The sequence below is a fragment of the Nycticebus coucang genome, chromosome 17 (genome assembly GCF_027406575.1).
Source record: "Nycticebus coucang isolate mNycCou1 chromosome 17, mNycCou1.pri, whole genome shotgun sequence".
NCBI lineage: Eukaryota > Metazoa > Chordata > Mammalia > Primates > Lorisidae > Nycticebus > Nycticebus coucang.
Genome location: NC_069796.1, coordinates 45,463,832 through 45,487,629, shown reverse-complemented (window position 1 = coordinate 45,487,629; position 23,798 = coordinate 45,463,832). Strand labels below are relative to the sequence as shown.

The window sequence follows — 23,798 nt, the reverse complement described above, 5'->3', positions numbered from 1 at the left end:
TCGGGACTTTAAATTCAACAAAACAAAGCCCCTTCATTACAATCGTGTAAAGATTTCTCACATGGGACATTTTCCTACAAGACATCAAACCCATGCTGGTGTTGCTTAGATATCAGAAAGGCAGAAGCTGCGTGACACTGACCAGACACTTCCTCTATGCTGCTGCTAAGGTAAAACTACATGCAGGAGCAGAGGCAGGAAGCACTACCATGCCCAAGTAGAAAAGGATGAAGAGGGGTGAGAGAGATAGTAAGATATGAAACAGATCCAAATATTGCACTGCAAATAATATTTTAAGTAAAAGAAAAGGCAAAGAAAGAGAGGAGGGTAACATTCAATTAATGACAAAATACCCATCCTTAGTGTCTCCTCTACAGACTCTTAGGGGCTTAGAACAGCATGGAGGCAGGCTAAACATTAAGAAACATAGGGCCTCTTTAATATCATTCATGACTGCATAGGCTGATGGCTACAGAAATCTCCATTATTTAAGCAGGATAAAGAAGTAGCACTTGAATTAAAGAAGGAAAATTACGTACAGTTCTTAGAAGAATGAAGGTTCATCATGATTCACTACAATGGTGATTAAAAGGGGAATGAAAGGAAAGCTAGAAAACTAAGACTGATTAAGGAAACTCAAAATTAAAAGTGACCTTTAAATTTTTTTAAATGGAAAAGGTTAAAATCTGAAGCAAAGGTAGGGGAAGTAATTTCTATATTTTCAGCTGAAAAACTTAGTTTAGTACCTATAAAAATTATAAATTATAACAATAAAATATTTTCCCCACTACTGTACAAGAAATTTCTCCTAACCTGAAGACTAAAATTTATATACAATGTAACCATGTTCGTTCACACACACACACACACACAAATACTACCAATTTCTGAAAAGTAACTTTAATTTTTTAATTGCTGTCTTATACACATATAAATATTAAAACTAAACTTCCTATGAATTCTTAAAACTAAAATAAAAAGACTGAATCACAGTGGCTCATGCCTGTAATCCTAGCACTTGGTAAGGCCAAGGTGGGAGGACTGCTTGCGGCCAGGAATTCATAACCAGCCTACTGAGCAAAAGTGAGACAGTCATCTCTATTAAAAATAGAAAACTTAGGCACAGCCCTGGTAGCTCAAACGGCTAAGGTGCCAGCCACATACAACAGAGCTGGTGGGTTCGAATCCAGCCCGGGCCTGCCAAACAACAGTGACAACTACAACCAAGAAATAGCCATGCGTTGTGGTGAGCACCTCTGGTCCCAGCTACTTGGGAGGCTGAGGCAAGAGAATCACTTAAGCCCAGGAGTTGGAGGTTGCTGTGAGCTGTGATGCCACAGCACTCTACCCAGGGCAACAGCTTGAGGCTCTGTCTCAAAAAAAAAAAAAAAAGTAAATAAAATAAAATAAATAAAAAATTGAGAGGCTGAAACAGGAGGATCACTTGAGCCCAGGAATTTGAGATTGCAGTAAGCTATGACACCACTGCACTCTAGCTCAGGCAATACAGCAAGACTCCAATGTCAAAACAAAAAACAAACAAACAAAAAAAAAAACCAAATCCTACAAGTATGCTGAGTAAAGTTTTATGTGTAATTTTATTTTCCCTACTATGGAAAGAAAGCAATGGAAATTTTTGGTTAAAGAAGTTACAGCATGTAGAAAGTTTAAGTTAGTGTAAATACTGCCATCTGCAGGATCACCAGCCCTATTAAAGATAGCACTAGAAACTCAATTTATAAGAGTATGTGAACTTGACACTCAAAGACTGTTCTCCAAAACCATCCTCCAATAAATAATTTTAACTATACAACCTGAACAGAATAAAATCACATCTACTCATATTTAAGCTTAACTGCCGTTGTCAAACAATTGCACCATTACAGAACACCACTTGACTATCAAAATACAGACCATAATGAAAGTTCATGTTTTTTCTCAGTTTAAAAAGATAAACTTTGCACTTGATTCCTGTATTTTATCTAATTCTTCTACTCCTTCCTTTCCTCTTGTTCATGACTATACCTTCCTTAATTATTCTTATTAGAGCCAGACAATGCCACTGCAAATAGAATTTAAGAATAGAATTTAAGCCTCCAACACAAATTACATACAAATCCCTCCTGTTCACCATATTGCTGAGTTGAAATAGAGAGGAAAAAACAGAGAGAGATCTCATTATACATATAACCAAAGAAGATTTGCAAAGTAGAAAAACAAGTTGTCTTTGCCCTGTTTTCCATGCTTATTAATGTCAGAAATGCCTTAATATATATAAACACATACTAATATCACTTTCTCTAAGACTGTAGGCTCCCTCTCCAAAGAATCTTGGTATCTTAGATAAAATCTTAATATACTATCCAATTCAAGTTCTCTTCCAACTGACCTATGAAATGTCACTAATGGTTGCCATTTATTGAATACCTTTCACCGCCAAACTTCACCTCATCTTGTGACCCACATGGTCACCATAACCTGTCCTAAATTTTTTAATAATGGGGCAAGGATCAGGGGAGACCATAACATCAAAATGCAGCTATAGTTGGAAGGATTCTATTGTAAAAGAAATAGAAATGAATTTTGCTACACTATTAACTTTCACCCATTGCTCCTAGTAAGAACCTCTAAAGAAAAGCAAAGTCCTTCAAATGAAAGCCTTTGAAAATACTTTGACAACATTATCATGCTAACTTTCAGTCTTCTCTCTAGAGAATTAACAACCCCAGTTTCTTCAGAGCACTCACAATACACCCTCTGGTCTTGATACCATCCTCAACTCCAAAAGCAGACAAAAAATGCAAAAAGAAGATGTGACAAAGGTCAAGCTCCTCTCCATTTACCACTCAGTTCCCAAGAAAAATGGCATTTATTTTCCCTAGAAAATATCCAGCTGCTTGTCTTAAATTTAATTTAGAAGGACAAGCCCTAATACTGAAGAAAACATTTTTGGTTTTCTTATTTTTAAATTGAGTTTCTTAAACACCATATATTAGGCATTTAATTATTTAATACTACATTAATAATGTGTGAATAAAATAAAAAAAATGTGTGAAATGTTTTTCTATCAAATCAATAAACAACAAAAACTAATTCTTGAAATGTGTCTTTCTTGCCAACGTGTAGGTGAAAGTATCCTTTTCAAAAGGGTCACAAGGAAAAAAGAACATCAGAACAATAATGATAATTAAGATGTGTGCAAATCTAAGAAATAGCTGAATTACAACATTCGTACACAGAAAGTAGTGATAAACTGGCAATAATAAACAGTGGGCAGAATATGAAACAAGAGACAAAAGGCCTAGGTTCTATTCATCTTTACTACAAACTACCCTGCAAACTTGACCTAAGTTATCAATGTTTTCAACTATAATACAGGAGAATGAGTCATGGATCAAGGATTAAATGTGTCTGACAACTGTAAATACATTCAAATTTAGAATGCCCAACACTATCAATGTTTAATCCCTACAGTAAGAATTCTACTCCATAATCTATTAAGTCCTTCTCTAATCTTAATGATTTGTCTTAAGACATTACAACACATGAATTGATTTGATGCATGTTACGCTTTACATCAAAACTGTTACAAGGGACGGTTTCTGTTTTATATGAAGTTTTTAATAGATAAGTAACTCACATTTTCTTCCCAGCATTAATAGTTACTAAGAGTTTGGTATCTGAATCTGGAGGACACAGGCTCAAATCCTAACATCATCACTTATTAGCTATGTGCCCTTGAGTAAGTAATTTAATCTGTCTGTTTACCTACCTCACAAGATGGTTAAAAAAATTAAAGAAGTTACACATGTAAAGTGCTTAGCACAGGGCACTGTATATAAATCATTAAAGTTGAGTTAGCTATTATGACTTGTAATTTCTCAACTTCATAGACTCAATCCCTTAAAATAATGCATGTAGAACATATTTACATGAAAATATAATTATTTTTAATTCAATGAAGCCATTAGCCAAAATAAGTGTAGCTTTAAATGTGGCTCTAATTTTAAGACATGTAAACAACAACAAAAAAAAGGACATTTACCAAAAACTTAAGAGAAAATATTGCAGTTAGCCATGAATCTTTCAAAAACATTTTGAGCAGGTGAGATTCAAGGCAAATTTCAAACGCAACAGACACATGAGAACAAACTGACAATATGGAAACATAGCTAGAAAGATCATTATAATCTGTTGGTTTACCTGGAAGTGGAATTGGCATGCCAGGAAGGGGAACACGGAACGGAGGTACCATTACTGGTGGAAAAGCAGGAATTGCTGCTGCTGGCTGAGGTACTGAATGAGGAACAGCAGGAGGTAACGTCTGGGGGTGCGGCTGGGGAACAGTTTGCACAGGTGTGGCTGTAGGACCAGGAGTTGAAACACTAACTGTAGGCGTGGCAACTGAAACAGCAGAACTTGGGGTCTGATCTTGTGTTGTGGGTGCTGATAAAAGATAAAAAAAAAACATGTATCACTCCTTCATAAACCACTTTACTATATCCATTCATCATTCACTCATTCAGTAAATTAAGTATTTAGGGGACCATTCCATGCACTGCAAGAAATTTGTCAAAAGGAGTTGTCTTCAAGAAGCATAAAAATAGTTAAATGAAACATAAAAAATAACTAAAATACAAAGTGAAATGGGATAAAGGATAGGGGTGTAAATCAAGACCCAATCAGTATTTATAAATGTGAGAGGAAACATAAAATTTTACACTGAGATGAGCCCTGAAAGACTGAGATTCAACAAGGAAAATGGGGGAGTAGAAGGAGAAAATAAGCAAGTAGTGGGAAAAGTATGAGCAAAGGCAAGAGTACAGAACAAAAAAACTGTTTAAAAAAACATGAAGGCAAGTGGTTAACTAGCAAAACAGTAGGCATATCAACAAAACCAGTGAGCTAAGGCTGGCAAGGTAAGTCAGAAGCAGAAAACAGGAAGCCTTGAACAAAAGGCTAAGGAGTGTAGTTTACTTGGTAAAGAAAAAGTGGAATTTATGCAAAGGTAGAGAAAATGATCTAGAAGAATATATACCAAAACCGATTAACAGTAGTTATCTCTATCTATGCCTTTTACTTATTACTATATAGGCTCCATTAGAGTATGAATTTTTTATAAAAGGCATTCACACATTATTTACATGATTTCATGAAGGGAGCATGGGGGGAATTAAGAGGAATAATAATCAGTGTTCATTTGATGAATTAACCTGGCAGATGCATAGGAAGAAAAGGAAGAACAGAAGTGAGAAAATCAACTACAACATTACTAAAATTGTCCAAGCAAGGAAGAAGAAAGAGAAAAAGATATGGAAATAACTAATGACAGATTGGATATGGACTGAATGGAGTCAAAAGCAAGTCGGGTTTCTCTACCATTATTTCAAAATTTTAAAGAAACTGTTTTAAACTTGGGTTTCCATCGTGAGAGTGAGAGATCAGGAAAATGCGAAATTCGGAATAATTTGGGTTGTGCTAACATATTATTTTTAAATATAAAAAAATCTCATCCCCAGTAATTATATTTAAAATTAACTAAAAAGTAATCCATATTTTGTAATTTTAAAAATGTTTAAAATCTCACATGTTACAAAATATCTTTGTTATTTAGACATAACACACCTAGTTGCAAAATAAAATTCATTTTGGAATTTCATTGGTAACAAATACTTCATCTTTTTTCTTAATGTAAAGAAAAAAAGTGTCAAACTATACCTGTATAGGTCTAAGAATGAAGTTACCCAATCAAATGAAATAAAGAGTACGTTCCCGATCTTTATGCCCATATTATTCTAGCAAAAGCATACTGTTGAATACAAACCACCCAATAATCCATCTGACAACAAAATCTGTCAGTATCTTTTTCCAGCTTCTAATAATGAAAAACTCACTTAGGCTGGGAAGATGTGAGCAATTTCATACTCATTAATGAGGGACTCACCTTGGCTAAATAGACAGCAGGGCCAAACAAGTATCTTCAGCGGCCCAGGAATGAATTGTTGGTCTAGCATAGACCTAGCCTTAGGGTACAGTATCATATTAATATAATTTTATAACAGTGTGAAAAATACAAGTTACATGCAACATTTGCCCAGTCCCATACATATACCATTTGCCATTTGTAATCTACCATAATGGTTGAAAACATATCTAGTTACTCTCCCCAATTTTCCTGAAAAGTAGGATTTCACAAACTTGCACAAAATAAATTTATGTTCAACTGGGATTAAAATATAAATATTCTTGTATTTCTTTTTAGTCCCATTTGCCCATAGATCTATGCTGCAGTTCACGGAATTAAATTTTTTAATATTATTATGACAGTATTCAGATAATTACTAAAATTATGATCCAAAGTAATATGAGGAAAATCAAGTAAGTTATTAAGAGTATCAAATTTCAAGTAGAAAGGAACACTAATGGAGATGGCAAAAAGAACTGACTCTATCCATTCCTCTTACTTTCAAGCACAGAATTTTCTAAATTTAATTAGCGGGTATGAGTCATGAGAGGAAGGGATAAAAGGAATGAAAAAAATTATTTTTATTTATTTATTTTAGACAAAGTCTCACTTAGTTGCCCTCAATAGAGTGCCGTGGGGTCACCATAGTTCACAGTAACCTCAAGCTCTTGGGTTCAAGTGATTCTCTTGCCTGAGCCTCTCGAGTACCTGGGACTACAGGTGCCCATAGGCACCCGCCACAATACCCAGCTATTTTTAAGAGACAGGGTCTCCCTCTTGCTCAGGCTGGTCTCAAACTCCTGAGCTCAGGCAATCCAGCTACCTCAGCCTTCCAGAGTGCTAGGATTCAGACGTGAGCCACTGCGCCTGGCTGGAATAAAAAAAATTCAATGGAAAGCTAGACGAATGGTATCTAAGACTTTAGTGGGTAAATTCCTGCTAACTCCATTTGTTAAAATAACTAGTGAAGTACTAGGTCTCAGAATATACTAACACAGCCTCAGATTTTAACTACAAAAGACAAGTACTAAGACGACAATATGACAACACTATGAAACTGAATCAAGTGAAACAAAAGCAAACATCAGAATACTCATGCATCAAAATTGATGTTTAAAAGCAGTAGAAAGAACACAGTTCTGCTATTTTGTTCCTAGAATAAAGGCCTCTCAATCACTAAAGAACAGTACAAAAATGACAAATGGCATATTTTAATAGTTGATCACAAGACAGCTAGCCATGAAGCTTACTTACAGACCAGATTTCAGAAGTGGAATATATATATAGGATGGTTAAAATATCTAACTACCTTCCTTAAGCAAAATAAAGTGCTACTATTTTTCTCTTCTAAAAAGGCAGGGAAGAAAAATGGAGCATCTCAGAGCCTCCACATGGAACTGCACTGCTTTTATTAATCCCCTTCTCCCATTACCACTATAGGTAGCCATAAAAACCAGCAGTTTTCTGCCTTGCCACACAGATTTTAGAAGCACTAAGCCTATGAAAAGTTAAAGACCTTCAATAAGCCAGCTAGTATGACTGTTATACTTCTACATCCAAAATCAACTCAGCTAGAAAACAGATTTGTAAAGTACTAGATACATTTTCCTGTTTAGTACATTTTCCCCTCAACGTGTCTAAAAAATATTGGGCGGCACCTGTGGCTCCAAGGAGTAGGGCACCGGCCTCATATGCCAGAGGTGGCGGGTTCAAACCCAGCCCCGGCCAAAAACTGCAAAAAAAAAAAATAAATAAATACACACACACACACACACATATATAAAGCAGGGTCTTTAAAAACCATCCCCACGGCTCGGCGCCTGTGGCTCAAGCAGCTAAGGCGCCAGCCACGTATACCTGAGCTGGTGGGTTCAAATCCGGCCTGGGCCTGCCAAACAACTATGACAGATGCAACCAAAAAATAGCCGGGCGTTTGTGGCGGGCACCTGTAGTCCCAGCTACTTGGGAGGCGGAGGCAGAAGACTTGCTTGAGCCCAGGAGTTGTAGGTTGCTGTGAGCTGTGATGCTACAGCACTCTACCCAGGGCGACAGCTTAAGGCTCTGTCTCAAAAAAAAAAAAAAACCATCCCCACATTACATGTACCTTACTTCTTCAATTATTTCTTTTCTTTCCTTTTTTTTTTTTTTTTGTAGAAACAGAGTCTCACTCTATCACCCTTGGTAGAGTGCCATGGCGTCACACAGCTCACAGCAACCTCCAACTCCTGGGCTTAGGCAATTCTCTTGCCTCAGCTTCCCAAGTAGCTGGGACTACAGGTGCCCGCCACAACACCCAGCTATTTTTTTGTAGCAGGTTGGCCGGGGCCGAGTTTGAACCCGCCACCCTCAGTATATGGGGCCGGCGCCCTACCCACTGAGCCACAGGTGCCGCCCTCTTCAATTATTTCTTATATCAACAAAATAAATTCAAGTTTGAATCCACTGTGATTAAATGTCTTTCATACACATTTTCCTTTAACAATTCCCAAGTCCCTGAAGCTACCAGGAAAAAATAAAGCAATCATTTTCCCCCTTATTCTTATCTATTATCCAGGAAGTAAAGTAATACAAATTATAATTACCCTGTAGGGACAGTAATGTTATCTTCAGACCAATGCCATAACAAATAAATCAATACAATTATTATTTAAATACTTTTGGCTCAGTCTCAGCCTGCAGAGTAAGTAATAACATCCATATACAAAAAAAGAAGAAACTAAAGACAGCAGAATAATACAGATGTTAATGACAATCTTTTAAGCAAATCAGTAGATGCATCCCTCTCTTCATTCCTGAAATGGGCTATTAATCAACTCTCATTTTAAACAAAAAAAATCTAAGCTTTGGATCTCTGTGATTTTCTATCTGAAAATGCTCTTGCCTTTCTGGCTGCTTCTTCTTTAACTCAATTCATATGCCTGCATCCTATTCTAGGACCTACCTACCTCTAAAAAAGTTTGTAGAAAAGTTCCTGATAAGTATCCCTAGTATCAACACTACCCAAAAACAGCACCAAAAAAACTTCCAAAATATTACATTTATACTGGTTCCCTAGTGCCTGTCCCATCCGTGTGTCTGATTCTTAAGATCCTTCATAAGCCAGTCTCACTCTTAACTGAATCTGCTAACCAGTATAAACCCTCTCACCTAAATGACTTTCCTAGCAGCCCCATAAACTGCATTTATCCTTATTTCCTGACCTTTATTCTGTTTCTCCTAGCTGAAAAATTTTTCCTTACTTCTAAACCTACTCAAAACCTACTCCATATTCTTCATTCTTAATACCTGTGTGGTCCACCCATTTCTCTCTCCAGTTCTTACATTTATTTGCACCCTATTCTCTAGTAGTAGTTTCCATCATTGTTCTTGCCTCCTCAATTAGGAAAATTGAAAACTCTGTAAGGTAAGGACCAAAACTTATATTTACTTGGCAAACCCCACAACACCCAGCATTACTATTGGCCAAGCTGAAAAGCTAACTCTACACTCACTCAGTTTAGTTTCATGAACTGCAACTGGGCAAATCATTTCTTCCACTAATGTAAATTTCTATTTTTCTCCAACTCAAAGGTTTTTTATGCAAAAAATGCATTTTCAGTAACAACAAAGATAATACCAGAAACACTAGGATCATTTTGAAACACAGTCCCTACTTGTTCATTTCTCTAGCTCCTAATGAAAACACATGCTGGCTAATACTCACTTGATACTGTCTGTACAACTGAAGTGGCAGTTGTTGTGGTGGAAGTGGTAGAGGAAGGGGTGGATGACGATGTTGAAGTGGATACTGCAGATGCTGGGCTACTGGTCGTAGGGGTGGAAGCTCCAACTGCTTGTGCTTGCACTTGCGCCTGGACCTGGGCCTGTGCTTGGGCCTGTGCCTGGGCTTGAGCCTGGGCCTGTGCCTGTGCTTGCGCCTGAGCCTGTGCCTGTGCCTGGGCCTGTGCCTGTGCCTGTGCCTGTGCCTGGGCCTGGGCCTGAGCCTGGGCCTGGGCCTGGGCCTGGGCCTGGGCCTGGGCCTGGGCCTGCGCTTGGGCTTGGGCCTGCGCCTGGGCCTGGGCCTGCGCCTGGGCTTGAGCCTGCGCCTGGGCTTGAGCCTGCGCCTGGGCTTGAGCCTGAACCTGTGCCTGAGCTGCAAGCATAGGTGTCAGTTCTGATTGCTGAATAACCTTAACTCCATCTGGCTTGGTCCATGCAGATTCACGTGTCCGAGCATTATAATAATAAACCTGCAGAGGAAACAAAAGCATTAAGTGTATCACAAAATCTGTCAACTGGTTATTAAAGACAAAAATGCAACCTTATTTTACCTTAAAAGCTATTTAAAAATAACTTTTAAAAAAGGAAGTACTGGATATCAAAATAGGGATATAGGTAATTCCATCAGATCCCCCAATTTTCTATAACGAGCACATCATATTTTCAACACACATAAAAAAGGGAAAACCAATGTCATATTTTATGTAGAAAGTTAACATAGCAAGCCTGAAACTACTGTCCTTAGAAAGCCCAGATTAGAGAGCTGGCCTTTGGCTGGAGTCTGGGAACTTAGATTTCAAGAGGGTCACTAGCATTCCCCCACTGGTAAGAATGGCTCACTATGCCTAACCATTTTATGCAACCAATGCAGTTTATGCTGAACATGTGCATTCCTTCTGGGAGTCTGGAATTTCAGTTATATGCTAGGCAGATGGTACCTATGTGACCAGAAGCTTCCAGAAGCACAGGTAAATGTATCTTAGCATTCCAGGCAACTTTAATCTGCACAGAAGTCCAATCTAGTCAGCTTTTCCTGGAGACCTTCCCCATCCCCTGCTTACCTAAAAAAGCTCTTTGTTTATTTATTTATTTATTTATTTATTTGGAAGACAGAGTCTCAAGCTGTTGCCCTGGGTAGTGCTGTGGCATCCTAGCTCACAGCAACCTCCAACTCTTGGGCTCAAGTGATCCTCTTGCTTCAGTTTTTCTATTTTTAGTAGAGACAGGGTCTCGAACTCCTGAGCTCAAGCTATCCACCCACCTCGGCCTCCCACAGTGCTAGGATTACAAGGCGTGAGCCACCACACCTGGCCCCAAAGGCTCATTCTTAATTGACAAGGATATCATTGATCTCAGCCTGCCGGAACTCTTAACTTTTACAATTTCAGTATATTTTTACAATTTACCTTCCCATCTGGAGTTTTATTTTCAACCCATATCTCTTCGGTAGGAGGCAGTGCTGGAGTACCAGGTGCAGTCACAGGAGGCATTCCTGGTGGAAACATCATACCAGGAGGGGGAGGCATGGTTCCCATAGGTGGAGGCATGAAAGGTGGTCTCTGTTAAGTCACAAGAACAGTAGTGGTCACTTGTAATTACCTTTTTCCTTCAAATTATTACTGAATTCTACCCAAAAAGAAAGCACTATAAGAGAAAGTAGTTTTGTAAGTCTATTCAAATACATGTACTGGTATCTGTTGTTCGAGCAAAGTTTTCTCAACAAAAATGATTACCAAACAGACTAGAAGAAAATACACCAAAGAACAGTAGTTAACCTTGGGTTAGAGCACTGTGTGTAAATTTTGCTTTCTCCTTTACATTTAATCTACACTTTTCATACAGAGAGGACACCAGATTACTCTTCTTAAAAATAAATTGATTTTTTTACGTTCTGTTATAACACCAGGTATACTAATGGTTCCCTAAAATTCACGTTAGGTAGCAACCATAAGAGAAACATTATTTTACAAAATAACACAGAAATAACCAAAAAAGAAAAATCAGACATATTTAACCCTTTACTCTCTTTTCCTACCAAAACACACAAGCAGGAAAATATTCATCATCTTCTATTTTCCATATAATATTAATATATCATCAAAGGCATAGTCATCAATAAACTTAAAAGATATAATAAAATTATCCATCCCACTTATTAATAGAAAATTAGAACTAAACTTAGGATTTACCTCAATTCTTTTTAATTTCCCAAAGCCATTACTAATTTGATCCTAATTCAGATAATTTCTTCATTCTCATTAATATGAATGCTAACACAATGCAAGATTCCGAATCAAACAATTTAATCAAACAATCAAACAATTTAATCAAACAATCTAATCGCTATATGCTACTTACTAAAGCAAAAGTGGTCTGCCTTTTTAACAGAAACACCCAATCTCTTTAATACAAGGATCAATTTATTGTGCATAAAAAAAATCAAAATCAAAACTGAATTATCAGTATGACTTTTTAGAACAGATTTTGAACACAGATTAAAAAGATTTCCTCAGGCAGCGCCTGTGGCTCAGTCGGTAAGGCGCCGGCCCCATATACCGAGGGTGGCGGGTTCAAACCCGGCCCCGGCCAAACTGCAACCAAAAAATAGCCGGGCATTGTGGCAGGCGCCTGTAGTCCCAGCTATTCGGGAGGCTGAGGCAAGAGAATCGCTTAAGCCCAGGAGTTGGAGGTTGCTGTGAGCTGTGTGAGGCCACGGCACTCTACCGAGGGCCATAAGTGAGACTGTCTCTACAAAAAAAAAAAGGTTTCCTCTAAGAAACATTAAAATTCAATTATCCAAAGCACCTTAATCTGGATAACAGAATTAAAACTATGCCAATAATGTGAAACTGTATTTCATTTTCCTAAAAAATTTTCTTTCACACACTGCAATTTTTGTGGCAGTTTAGTGTCTTTCAAGTATTAGCACATAGATCAATGTCGTTACATAAAAAGTATTGACCTCAGGCAGGCACAGTGGCTCATACCTATAATCCTAGCACTCTGGGAAGCTGAGGCAGGATACTTCCTTGAGCTCAAGAGTTACAGACCAGCTTGAGCAAGAGCAAGACCTCATCTCTACTAAAAATAGAAAAATCAAGCCAGGTGTGGTGGCTCACACCTGTAATCCCAAGCACTCTGGGAGGCCAAGGCGGGTGGATCACCTGAGCTCATGGGTTCAAAACCAGCCTGACCAAGAGTGAGACTGCCATCTCTAAAAATATCCAAGTGTCGGGCGGAGCCTGTGGCTCAAGGAGTAGGGCGCCGGTCCCATATGCCAGAGGTGGTGGGTTCAAACCCAGCCCCGGTCAAAAACCACAAAAAAAAATATATATATATCCAAGTGTTGTGACAGGCTCCTGTAGTCCCAGCTACCCGTGAGGCTGAGGCAAGAGGATTACTTGAGCCCAAGAGTTTGAGGTTGCTGTGAGCTATGACGCAACCGCACTCTACCAAGGGTGACAAAGTGAGACTCTGTCTCAAAGAAAAGAAAAAAAAGAAGAATCAGCCAAACGTGGTGGTGGGTGCATGTGGTCCCAGCTACTCAAGAGGCAGAGGCAGGAGGATTCCTTGAATCCAGGAGTCTGAGATTGCTATAAGCTAGGCTGACAGCACAGCGCTCTAGCCAAACAACAGAATGAGATTGTCTCAAAAATGAAAAACAAACAAACATAAAAAACCTACCTCAAATATGTCTCATGTACCCTTAGCTAGAAATCACTTAGGTATGATATAAATCTATTTAGCCACATAATTGTTTAGTCAGACTAAGAAAGCACCACATCAGGAAGTATCCTATCACAATATTTGATACTCTTGCCATTAGAGGGTTACATTGGTCCATTACATTTTATAGTATTTTATAGTTTAAATTAGGTTTAACTCTTAAAGGCCCAAATTAGAACAAATTCACAGGTAATAAGTTATAACACAATCTGCAGGTCAAAAAGCTGTTTCTTATGCTAATCACGAAGCAAATATAAAACTATATAACAATGTGTTTAGAGGAGGCACTATTCATTACTAGGAAGGCAGTAAGATTATTAAGCAATATATTGAAACGTTTTGTCTCTTCCAAAAACACAACCTTGTCTAAACAAAGTTAACATCACATAAATAACACATTATTTCTTTTCTATCATTAGTATAATTCATTCTTAATTATCTAAGCTAATGGAAGGTATTATCTAATACCACTCTGTATTTTATTTCAGAATTGTACAGATACAACTAAGAAAACATAGATACACATTCAAACAAAAATACAATCCCAAAAGTAAACATTTCAGAGGTAATGCCTTCATGACCTCACTTTAGACAGTAAATAAGTCTAGATACACTTGAGAAGGATATATGTCTCAGGTTAAATGACCAATGTTTCTATTTAAGGAAATCCCTTAATAAATCTTTTTCACCCTGAGTTAGCATTCTCAGTGCCCTGGCATGTGATCCCCTGAAGAGTCCCCACCAGCATGAGGCTCTTACCAGATGTGCTCCCTTAATCTCGGACTTCTCAGCCTCCAGAACTATAATAAACTTTTTTCTTTATAAATTAAAAAAAAAAAAAATCTTTTTCTAAAATTGTAAGCTATTTTCAAGAAAAGTTTCACGAAATTCAAATATAGTTATTGTGCTTACAATATGTGTTTGTTGTCACTAAAATTCAAATATAGTTATTGTGCTTACAGTATTGTCTGTTGTCACTTTCCAGATTCTATCCTAGGCACTATTTCTGGAGAGGAAAATTACTCAGAAATATATATACATAACTTCACTTCCCATAAAAAAGATGGATTACTAAAATTAATTCACAAAAATAAAGATAGGTAAGAACTACTCAATCCTAGTTTTGTATGTATACTTTTATATCACCATCTAAATTCCTGCATTTCTATACTAATCACTACTACCACCACTTCAGGATTAACATGTTAATACATGGACATTTTCATTAGTTCAACCAATTTCTTATAAATAAAATCCATAGTAGAACCTCCATAGTTAACCACCTCCCTACACTGATCATCTCAAGATGACTTAATGTTCACAGACCAGACATGCACCACATACACATAATAGTATGGTAGGCCTAGCTGCCTATGTTGACCACCTCCATACGTCGACCAGTTTGCCACAGTCTCGTGGGCGGTCAACTTACAGAGGTTCTACTTCATTCAAGAACACAACTTTTTTTTTTTTTTGGTAGAGACAGAGTCTCACTTTCTGGCCCTGGGTAGAGTGCCGTGGCCTCACACAGCTCACAGCAACCTCCAACTCCTGGGCTTAAGTGATTCTCTTGCCTCAGCCTCCCGAGTAGCTGGGACTACAGGCGCCCGCCACAACGCCCGGCTATTTTTTGGTTGCAGTTTGGCTGGGGCCGGGTTTGAACCCGCCACCCTCGGTATATGGGGCCGGCGCCCTACCAACTGAGCCACAGGCGCCGCCCACAACTTTTTTTGTTATTGTTTTTTTTTAGCAGGACCGGGCTGGGTTCAAATCTACCAGCCCTGGAACATGTGGTCAGCGCCCTACCCTCTGAACTACAGGCGCCGCCTTTTTTTTTTAGCAGAAGAACACAAGTTTTTATGACAAAACCCACACATAATATTGGCAACATTGTCAACAAAGAAACAGCAACCTCTACAATCTTTACCTGGAGGTGTGGAGGGCCCATAGGTGGAGGTATCCCTCCTGGAGGAGGCATTGGTGGCATATTAGGATCAAAAGGAGGACGTCCAAAGGGGGGCCGAGGTGGTGGTGGAGGGCCTCTCATCATACCAAAAGGTGGAGGAGGTCGCATGAGAGGCGGTGGGCCTCGCATCACTGCATTTGGTGGGGGAGCTGGTCCTCGGAACCGCAAGGCCTGCTGTTGAGCCATCCTGTAGGGAAAGTAATACATTTTTTTCTTGAAATTACAAAAATGTGACAACTGATCTCCAATTACATCAAATTTAAAAGGTCTTTAAGTAGAGGTGGAGTTGGAAAGTCATCTTGCAGCCATCATGCTAAAAACTAGATCAGCAAGAATGATCACTGGATGCCAAATCTAGGTGTAAATTTGGATGAGGATAGTCTTAAAATGGTCTTATAAATGCCTTATAAAAGGTCTTAAAATGACCACCCACATGCTGCTTATCGTTAAGGGAGGTTTAGAAAACCCTACGAAATAGGGCAGTATCTTGACCAAATGACCAAAATTAAGTCTCTTCAAGGAAGAATGGATAGATCATGTGTGCCTGCGAGGGGCACACATCACCTATGCCCGGCAATATATAACCTCAACCTGATAATGAGGAAAATATTAAACAAACACATAATGAGGAATGTTCTATTAAAGGGGAGCATATTCTTCAGAAATGTCAATGTTATACATAAAAACCAAAGGAAGGCTGTAGAAATATTCCGGATTAAAGAAGACTCTGGTCTTCTAGACACATGACAACACAATACTAACTCTAGACTGGATTCTGTACTAAAGGGACAAAATGCTAGAAAGGAATTTAGTGGATGGACTGACAATACCATCAAGTACTGTACCACTGTAAATTTTGGAAACTGATAACTAGGCTGTAGTTAAGTATAAAAAATCTCCATCCTTAGAAAATACACACAGGTATTTAGGGGAAAAGGCCACAAGTCTATGTATCTTACCCTCAAATGGTTCAGAGTAACAAAAAGCATGCATGCACACAAATAATAAAACAAAAAAGGTAAAATATTAACACTAAATGTTCTATCTGTATTTTTGTAACTTTTTGTAAACTTAAAATTATTTCCAAATACTAAGTTTTTAAAGGGGAGTAGGGATGACAGATTAAGAGTCAATTACTGTTCTCGATCTAAAGGGAAAGTCTTTCCCTGCACTGCACCTTGCCCCACCACCACTCACTCTCTAACTAAACACCTGTGTATTTTCTCCATGAAACGTATAAATAATATTGCACAAAACTCTATCATCTATCTCTTCCCCAAAGTGCTTTTATAAGAAAATTATTAACACTTACAAGCACTTACTATGTTCCAGACAGGGCTCTTAAGCTCTTTTCAAATATTAAGTTATTTAATCATCATAATAATCCTATGAGACAGATACTATAATTAACCTCATTTTACAGGTGTGGAACTAAAAGCACACAGAAGTTAAGTAACTTGCCCAAGGCCACAGAGCTAGTTCAGTAGTAAAGTCAGAATTCAAAAGTAGGCAAATGGCTCTTAAATACCACAGTCCACGTAAGCCCCCTCAGAGTAAAACTTCTGTTCACTGTAATATCCCCAGCACAATGCTGATCTCTACATAATAGGACTCAATTAACCCAGTGTATGAACCAATGAATACCTAGGTAACACTCTGCCTAAAACTACCTTGCAAATAGTAGAATCTTAGAAAAATTATTTTTAGGATAGTTTAGTCTATTTATTGAACACATATCATGGTACTCCCAGTAGCTACTATAAATCTCTGCTTTATACATGAAATCTACATTTCTGTCCTCAAGAGAGGACTAACAATTATATTCTTCATGTACTTTATTCTTCCAGTCCCTCCTCACCAGGCTCTTTCAATTTTCCTACATTTTTTAACCCTTTGCTTACAATTACCTTTCAAACCTTCTTTAAATTTTCCACATTATAATTCAATTCTGACACCAAAATTACCCTAATAAAGAACCAATCTGTCGAGCGGTGCCTGTGGCTCAGTGAGTAGGGCGCCAGCCCCATATACTGAGGGTGGAGGGTTCAAACCCAACCCCAGCCAAACTACAACAAAAAAATAGCCAGGCATTGTGGTGGGCACCTGTAGTCCCAGCTACTTGGGAGACTGAGGCAAGAGAATCGCCTAAGCCCAAAAGCTGGAGGTTGCTGTGAGCTGTAACACCACAGCCCTCTACCAAGGGCGACAAAATGAGACTCTGTCTCTAAAAAAAAAAAAAAAAAGAACCAATCTGCCTTCTAGGAGAAACTTAAAATTGTAAACAAGTCCAGAACTACTATATTTATCCAAATTTGTAAATGATCCTACAATCCAAAGGCTAGAAAACATGAGTTTAAAACAAGTCATTCCAAAAGGGAAGATGGATTGCATCAAAATATTCAGGTGTTTCTCAGATTATATGCACCCTCAAAAGACAGACAGCCAGTGTTACTAAAGGAAAGTCTTAACATTTAGGGCAGAAAAAAATTTAACCACCAAGAAAAAATATTCTGTTATAGCCTTAAGTTAATAATGTACCCTAATCTTAGTAGATTTCCTTTCCACCTGCCTATTCTTTTCCAAAATAATCTACAGTATTTTTTTCTTTGTAATTTCATACTTCCTGGTCATAGATCCTAAGTATTTAGGATCTAGAATCACAAAAAAGTCCTATCAGGGCGCTGCCTTTTGTTATTAGGCTGATTACATAATTTCTGAGTCTGAGTTTCCCCAGAAGTAAATGAATTAGGAATAAAATAAAAGGTACCTGGTATCTCTGTTCAATGCAAAAATCTTAGTGATACATTTAGGACAGTACCTGGTATACAATAAAATACTTTTAACTATCATTACTTCATTCCCCCACAAAACCTAGCAATGTTTACCTGTAAAAGGCACTTCGTTAATTTGACTAGATAGCTTTCAAAAGCTCACCACTAAAATGGTGTCAAAATTCACATGATTTCCTCCTTCAACAGCCTTAAGTTGCCATTTTCTGATGTCAGTTATGTGTAGAATACATCTGAGCTTTTTATATACATTGCTTCATCACAACTCACCGGAACCTGCAGTGAGAATTAAATAAGCTAATAAAGTATTTCAAACAGCATCCAGTGCATAAGTGCTATGTAAGTATTAGCTATTATTACTATTCCGACAACATCACTACAGTAATAGTACTAGTATGTATAATAGTATTAACATTAGTAATAGTGTTAACTATTATTACTGTAATTACTTATTATCAAGCTCTATATAATCTGGCCCTTGTTAACCTCTCTACAAACTAATCTCTCTAATCATCAAATAATTCAAAAATTCATTACTTTGAAGCCTCTGTATTTGTTCCTTTTGCCTGGCATGGTCTTCCCCAGATCTTTACATGACTGGCTCCTCTCATTACTCAGCCTCAGCTCAAATGTCATCTCTAACTGCTTCCCTATCTCTAACCTCTCCCAGATCCTCTCTGGCTCATTATGCAATTTGAGTTTTCAGTTATGATAAATGCTATGAAGAAATCTTTTATTTGTTTACTTTGTTATTAGCTTTATCCACTAGTATACAGTTCCCTTTAGTATACCGAGCCCAGTACATTGTATTAATAAAAATGAAGTTCCTAGCTACAGTTACATGGGCATGATCTATACTCTTTTAATCCTCACAACAACCCAATAAGATAAATTTGGCAACATTTTTAAAAAGGAATCTATTGCATAGAAAAATAACTTGCTTAAGGCAGCCAATCAGTGGTAACACCAGACGTATTCTTACTCTCATTTTTTAGGTGAGAAAATTTAGATTGCCAGTACTTTGTCATAAGTATTAATAGTCAAATACTATTGACTATATTGACTATATAGTCAATAGTCAAATACTATCTGATACTATATACAGAATCTATGCAAATAACTTTAAAAGTTACTTTAATGACCTCCAACAATAAAGGGATGAATGGCATTTGCAATCTCTGAATTTTGTATCTAATGTAGGTGATCTAAACCTATTACCACTTACAATCTTGTTGAAAAGCAAAGGTCTACTTGCATGAACAAAAACAACAAAAATATTTCCTAAGAACACCTAGAACATAACATTATTTTTCTAAAAGTACTCTATCCAGATATGCAGCCTTCCCAATGGTGAAGATATTATTGCTAATACTTAAATTAGAAGTGCAAGAATGAAAAGATGCTAGCTATATGGGAGACGACTCATATAAACAAACAAACTGAGGAAACCTAGGGTTTAGTCTAGACTCAACCAACTACTCAGTGAGTGACCCTGTATAAGTCACTTCATTCACACTTAGAGGCTCATTTCATCATTTCCTTTAGTTTAGAATTTAGATCAACCTTAATTAGGCTGGAAGCGCCTTCAGGACAAAGGCCTTTTTTGGTCTGGCAGGGCTTTACTGCCAGCACCTAGGTCTGTAACTGTCACACAGCACACAATAAATGTTGACCCAGTAAGTGACACATCTCAAAACCTATCTTAATTTATTTACCATGTACCTAGGAACACTCATTTGCCAGACACTATGATAGAAACACCATCAAATACATTCAGGATGCAAATACAAAACTAAGCCCCAATTTCTGCCATCAAAGTGGCCACACAAAGAGTTAATGTCTCATAAATCATGAGAAATGTTAAAGTAAACGTTCTATACAATGTATTTTGCAAGCAACTTCCAACCCAAGAGACTAAGGTATATTTGTAAGAGAGCAAATTAACTTGCAAATTAAGCCATATTTAAATCAGATTTACAACCATGTCTAGACTATTAATAAAGTCTAAAAGATGTATTCTGTTGTAAAACTGAAGATATGCTCTAAAACACAAAATAATATTCCCTAATAAACCCTTTTGAGACTAGCTAAGTAACCTCTCTTTAAGATCATAATCAAAAATAAACTTTCCATCAGTAATACTGAAAGACCGTGACAATGTACTTTGGTCACTCATTACTGAAGCATACATCTCTGAAATAAGACAAATTTTTAATCCTGACTAAGGGTTTGTGTGTGTGACAATTCAGAATCTAAAGGACGTTTTCTTCTAAAATCTCAAATAATAATTCCCATATATAATTCTATCTACACTGTGTATTACAGAGTCCTCATGACCTACACTGCTTTTTCATTTCTGAATGCTGACAACAGCACAACTCGGAAGAGCTGATCATCTGAAATGACATTTCTCTCACCCATACCAAAAATGTACCAAATATAAAGAAACAATTATCTCTTTTTTACTCGAAAACCATGACACATACACACTCCCAGGTCACTCTTACTTTATCAAATTTTAATTACAAATTCCAGAGGCATTGAGGTTCCACAGGAATAAAGGTCACGCTCTCTTTAGGCCAACGGCGTGGGTAGTGGACAACCAGAATACCGATCAAGATCGCAGGCTCTGAAGGGTTCAAGCCACTTCCTGGAGCCAGAACTCCACCCGAGCAATCTTGTTCTACAGACTCAACCTTTACAAGGCTCAGTTTCCTCACCTATAAGATGGACGATTAACTTAAATGAAGATGCCTCTGGTGTATGGCCTGCAAAATAAGAAGAGCCAACTACTCCAGGGGGTGGTTGAATAGGCAACTCCAAGTGAAAAGCTCTTGCTGGCACCTAGTAAGCGCCTAACGAACGCTTACTGCTATTGTTATTGCACGTACCTGCAGAATAAGCAGGAATAAAGAGATGAGAGGGGGGGGAAAGCCACACAAAGTTAAGAAAGGCAAGAGATGTGGAGGACAAGATTTAAAAGGGCAAACGTGGATACTCCAAATAGCCGCGGAGGGCGTGGAGAAGACTAAGCCAGAAGTGAAGAGGGGTCCCAGAAAGTTAATTGCAGAGTGGAGGGCGCCGAAGAGGAAAACCGGGCCCGCGGCGGAGCGTAGCCGGGAGGAAGGCTGAGGTCCGCCGAGGCAGAGGCGGCACGCGGCACGCGGCTAAGGCGGCGCCCCAAGGCGGGAGTGCCGGGCCCGGCCGGCGGGCCGCAAGAGGCGGCGAGGCCCCGCCAAAGCCGCAGGGAGAGCCCGGAGAACACGCTGGAAGCCGCGGCCCAGCCCCGGCCCGACTCTCTCATTCAAGCCACCTTCCCCTTCCCCCTTCTCAAACCCCATGCGGTCCTGACCCACAGCTACCACAGCTCCGCTGCCCACCGTCCGCCCCGAATCTCCACAGTGCAGGCCTAGCCCCTGGGACTCCAGCGAGCCAAGATGAGAAGGAGGGCAGCGCCCCTTACCTGAGCTCCCCCGGATTGAATCGCTCACCGTCCCCCCCGTCCCCTCCACGCTCCGCCATTACAGAGGGCCGCGTTCCTCCACCCGCCGACCCGACGTCCCCTATTGGACGGAAAATTCGTCCATCCCGCACAAGGGAGGCGGAGATACTGGAGCTCTATGATGTGATTGGTTACACTTTCCATCAATCCGTGAGTTGGAGGCGGTATCTGCTTTACTATTGGGAAAAGGGCCCGCCGACTTTGAAAGCGGTATGGAGACAGCCAGTTGATTGGTCGCTCGGAGACTTTATGGGAAATGAGACTTTTGGCAACTAGGAACCGCCGGCGCCCTCTCGCGGTAAGAATAACTAAGTCCTCCTACGTTCGGTGCAGTCTACAATGGCCACGTGTTCGGCGGCTTCCGAGAGAGCCAGATCTGGAGCCATACTGGCCAGTAGTAGGTCAGGCCGACACCGTGTCCATTGGATGAGCCAATCAAAATCGACCTGGGTCGCGCCTAAACCAATCGTAGAGTTGCTGTGGAAAGGAACTGTTTCCCAGCTTTACAGTAACTGGAGTCTTAAGTCACCGCTAAGATATATATATATGAAATAAATAATATATTATTAATTATAAGGATACCTCTCAAATTATACTAAATAATTAGTGTCAGGCTGTGGGTGTTATAAGTGTTGTATTTAGAGAGGTAAATTGGAGAAAGCAAGCTTTTTCGCCATGTATAACTTCAGCATCTCCTTCAATCTCAAAGTGCAGTTGTCTAAAATTAGCACACCTCGGTACCCAGACAATTCTGAATATTTACTTTTTTTTTAAATTAGAGATTTAAAAAAACTTTGGGCTCTAGAGTTTCAAGGGCAAAATGAAGATGAATTGTATCATTAAAAGTGCTCAAAATATTAAAAATATGCTAATAGATAAATTTTACTCAGACCTAATTATATATTCCCGTCACTGTTCTAATTAATTCCCACGTATCATCTTTTTTAAGCTTCAAAAAACACTAAAATGAGTAATATACATAGTCAAAGTTTTTTTTTTTTTTTTTTTTTTTAATCATAGTCAAAGTTTGTAAATCAGATTGAGGCACAGAGAAGTAACTTGGCCAAGGTCACATAGCTAGGCAATGGCAGAGCTTGGCCTTAAACACAAGACAGTGTGGTAGCAGAGTCCCATTCTTAAAATAAATGAACACACAAAATCTTGTACATAAATGTTCACTGGCAGCATTATGCATAATAGCCAAGTGGAAATAACCCAACGTCTATCACCTGATGAATAATTAGAAAATGTGGCATAAGCATACAGTGAAATATTATTCAGCCATACGTAAAGAATGGAATACTGATACATGCTACAACATGGATGAACCTTGAAAACATTAATCCTGAGAGAGGACACACACAAAAGGCCACATATTGTATAATTCCATTTATGTGAAATGTCCAGAATAGGAAAATTCATACAGACAGAAAGTAGAAGAGTGGTTTCCAGGGAGTAGAGGAGAGTAAGGAATTGGAAGTGACCTGCTAATGAGTATGGAGTTTCTTTTTGGATGATGAAAATGTTTTGGAATTAGATAATAGTGATGGCTACAAAACTTTGTGAATGTACTAAAACCCACTGAATTTTATAAAGGGTGATTTTTATTGCATGTAGAATTCATTTTCTTTTTGAGACAGAGTCTCACTATGTCATTCTTGATAGAGTGCTATGATGTCACAGCTCACAGCAATCTCAAACTCTTAGGCTTAAGCAATTCTCTTGCCTCAGCCTCCCAAGTAGCTGGGACTACAGGCCGCCCGCCACAATGCCCAGCTATTTTTTTGTTGCAGTTGTTATTGTTTAGCAGGCCCGGACTGGTTGGAACCCTCCAGCCTCAGTGTATGTGGCCCACACCCTAACCATTGAACTATGGACGCCGAGTCTGTGGATTCTATTTTAACAACAACAACAACAACAAAACACTATGCTATACTGAAGCCCATTTAAATATTCAAAATCAATTGAATGTGGTAAATTGTGATGAGGGCTGAATGCAGAGTTCTAAGCATGATTAATTGGAGCAGGGAAGAATGGTGAAAAATTCATTAAAGATGTGACATTTGAACAAACTAAAGTCTGACTAAAAGG

General features: G+C 38.6%; 1 protein-coding gene across 6 annotated transcripts in view; it reads right to left on the bottom strand.

Moving 5' to 3' along the window:
- Positions 1-21,778, bottom strand: part of TCERG1 (transcription elongation regulator 1) — a 73,840-nt gene extending 52,062 nt beyond the window's left edge. For 5 of the 6 annotated variants that reach the window (XR_008375149.1, XM_053565991.1, XM_053565992.1 and 2 more), the window contains exons 1-5: positions 21,669-21,778; positions 15,378-15,603; positions 11,131-11,283; positions 9,669-10,194; positions 4,204-4,446 (exon numbers count right to left, since the gene is read on the bottom strand). Coding sequence is in view for 5 of the 6 variants with exons in the window: in XM_053565991.1 (XP_053421966.1) it covers positions 4,204-4,446; positions 9,669-10,194; positions 11,131-11,283; positions 15,378-15,603; positions 21,669-21,727 (1,207 nt within the window). In the remaining variant the exon portion in view is untranslated. Of the gene's footprint in view, positions 1-4,203; positions 4,447-9,668; positions 10,195-11,130; positions 11,284-15,377; positions 15,604-18,301; positions 18,482-21,668 lie in introns of all 6 variants that reach the window. The other variant, XM_053565993.1, reaches the window with a different exon arrangement.
- Positions 21,779-23,798: the final 2,020 nt, after the last annotated feature.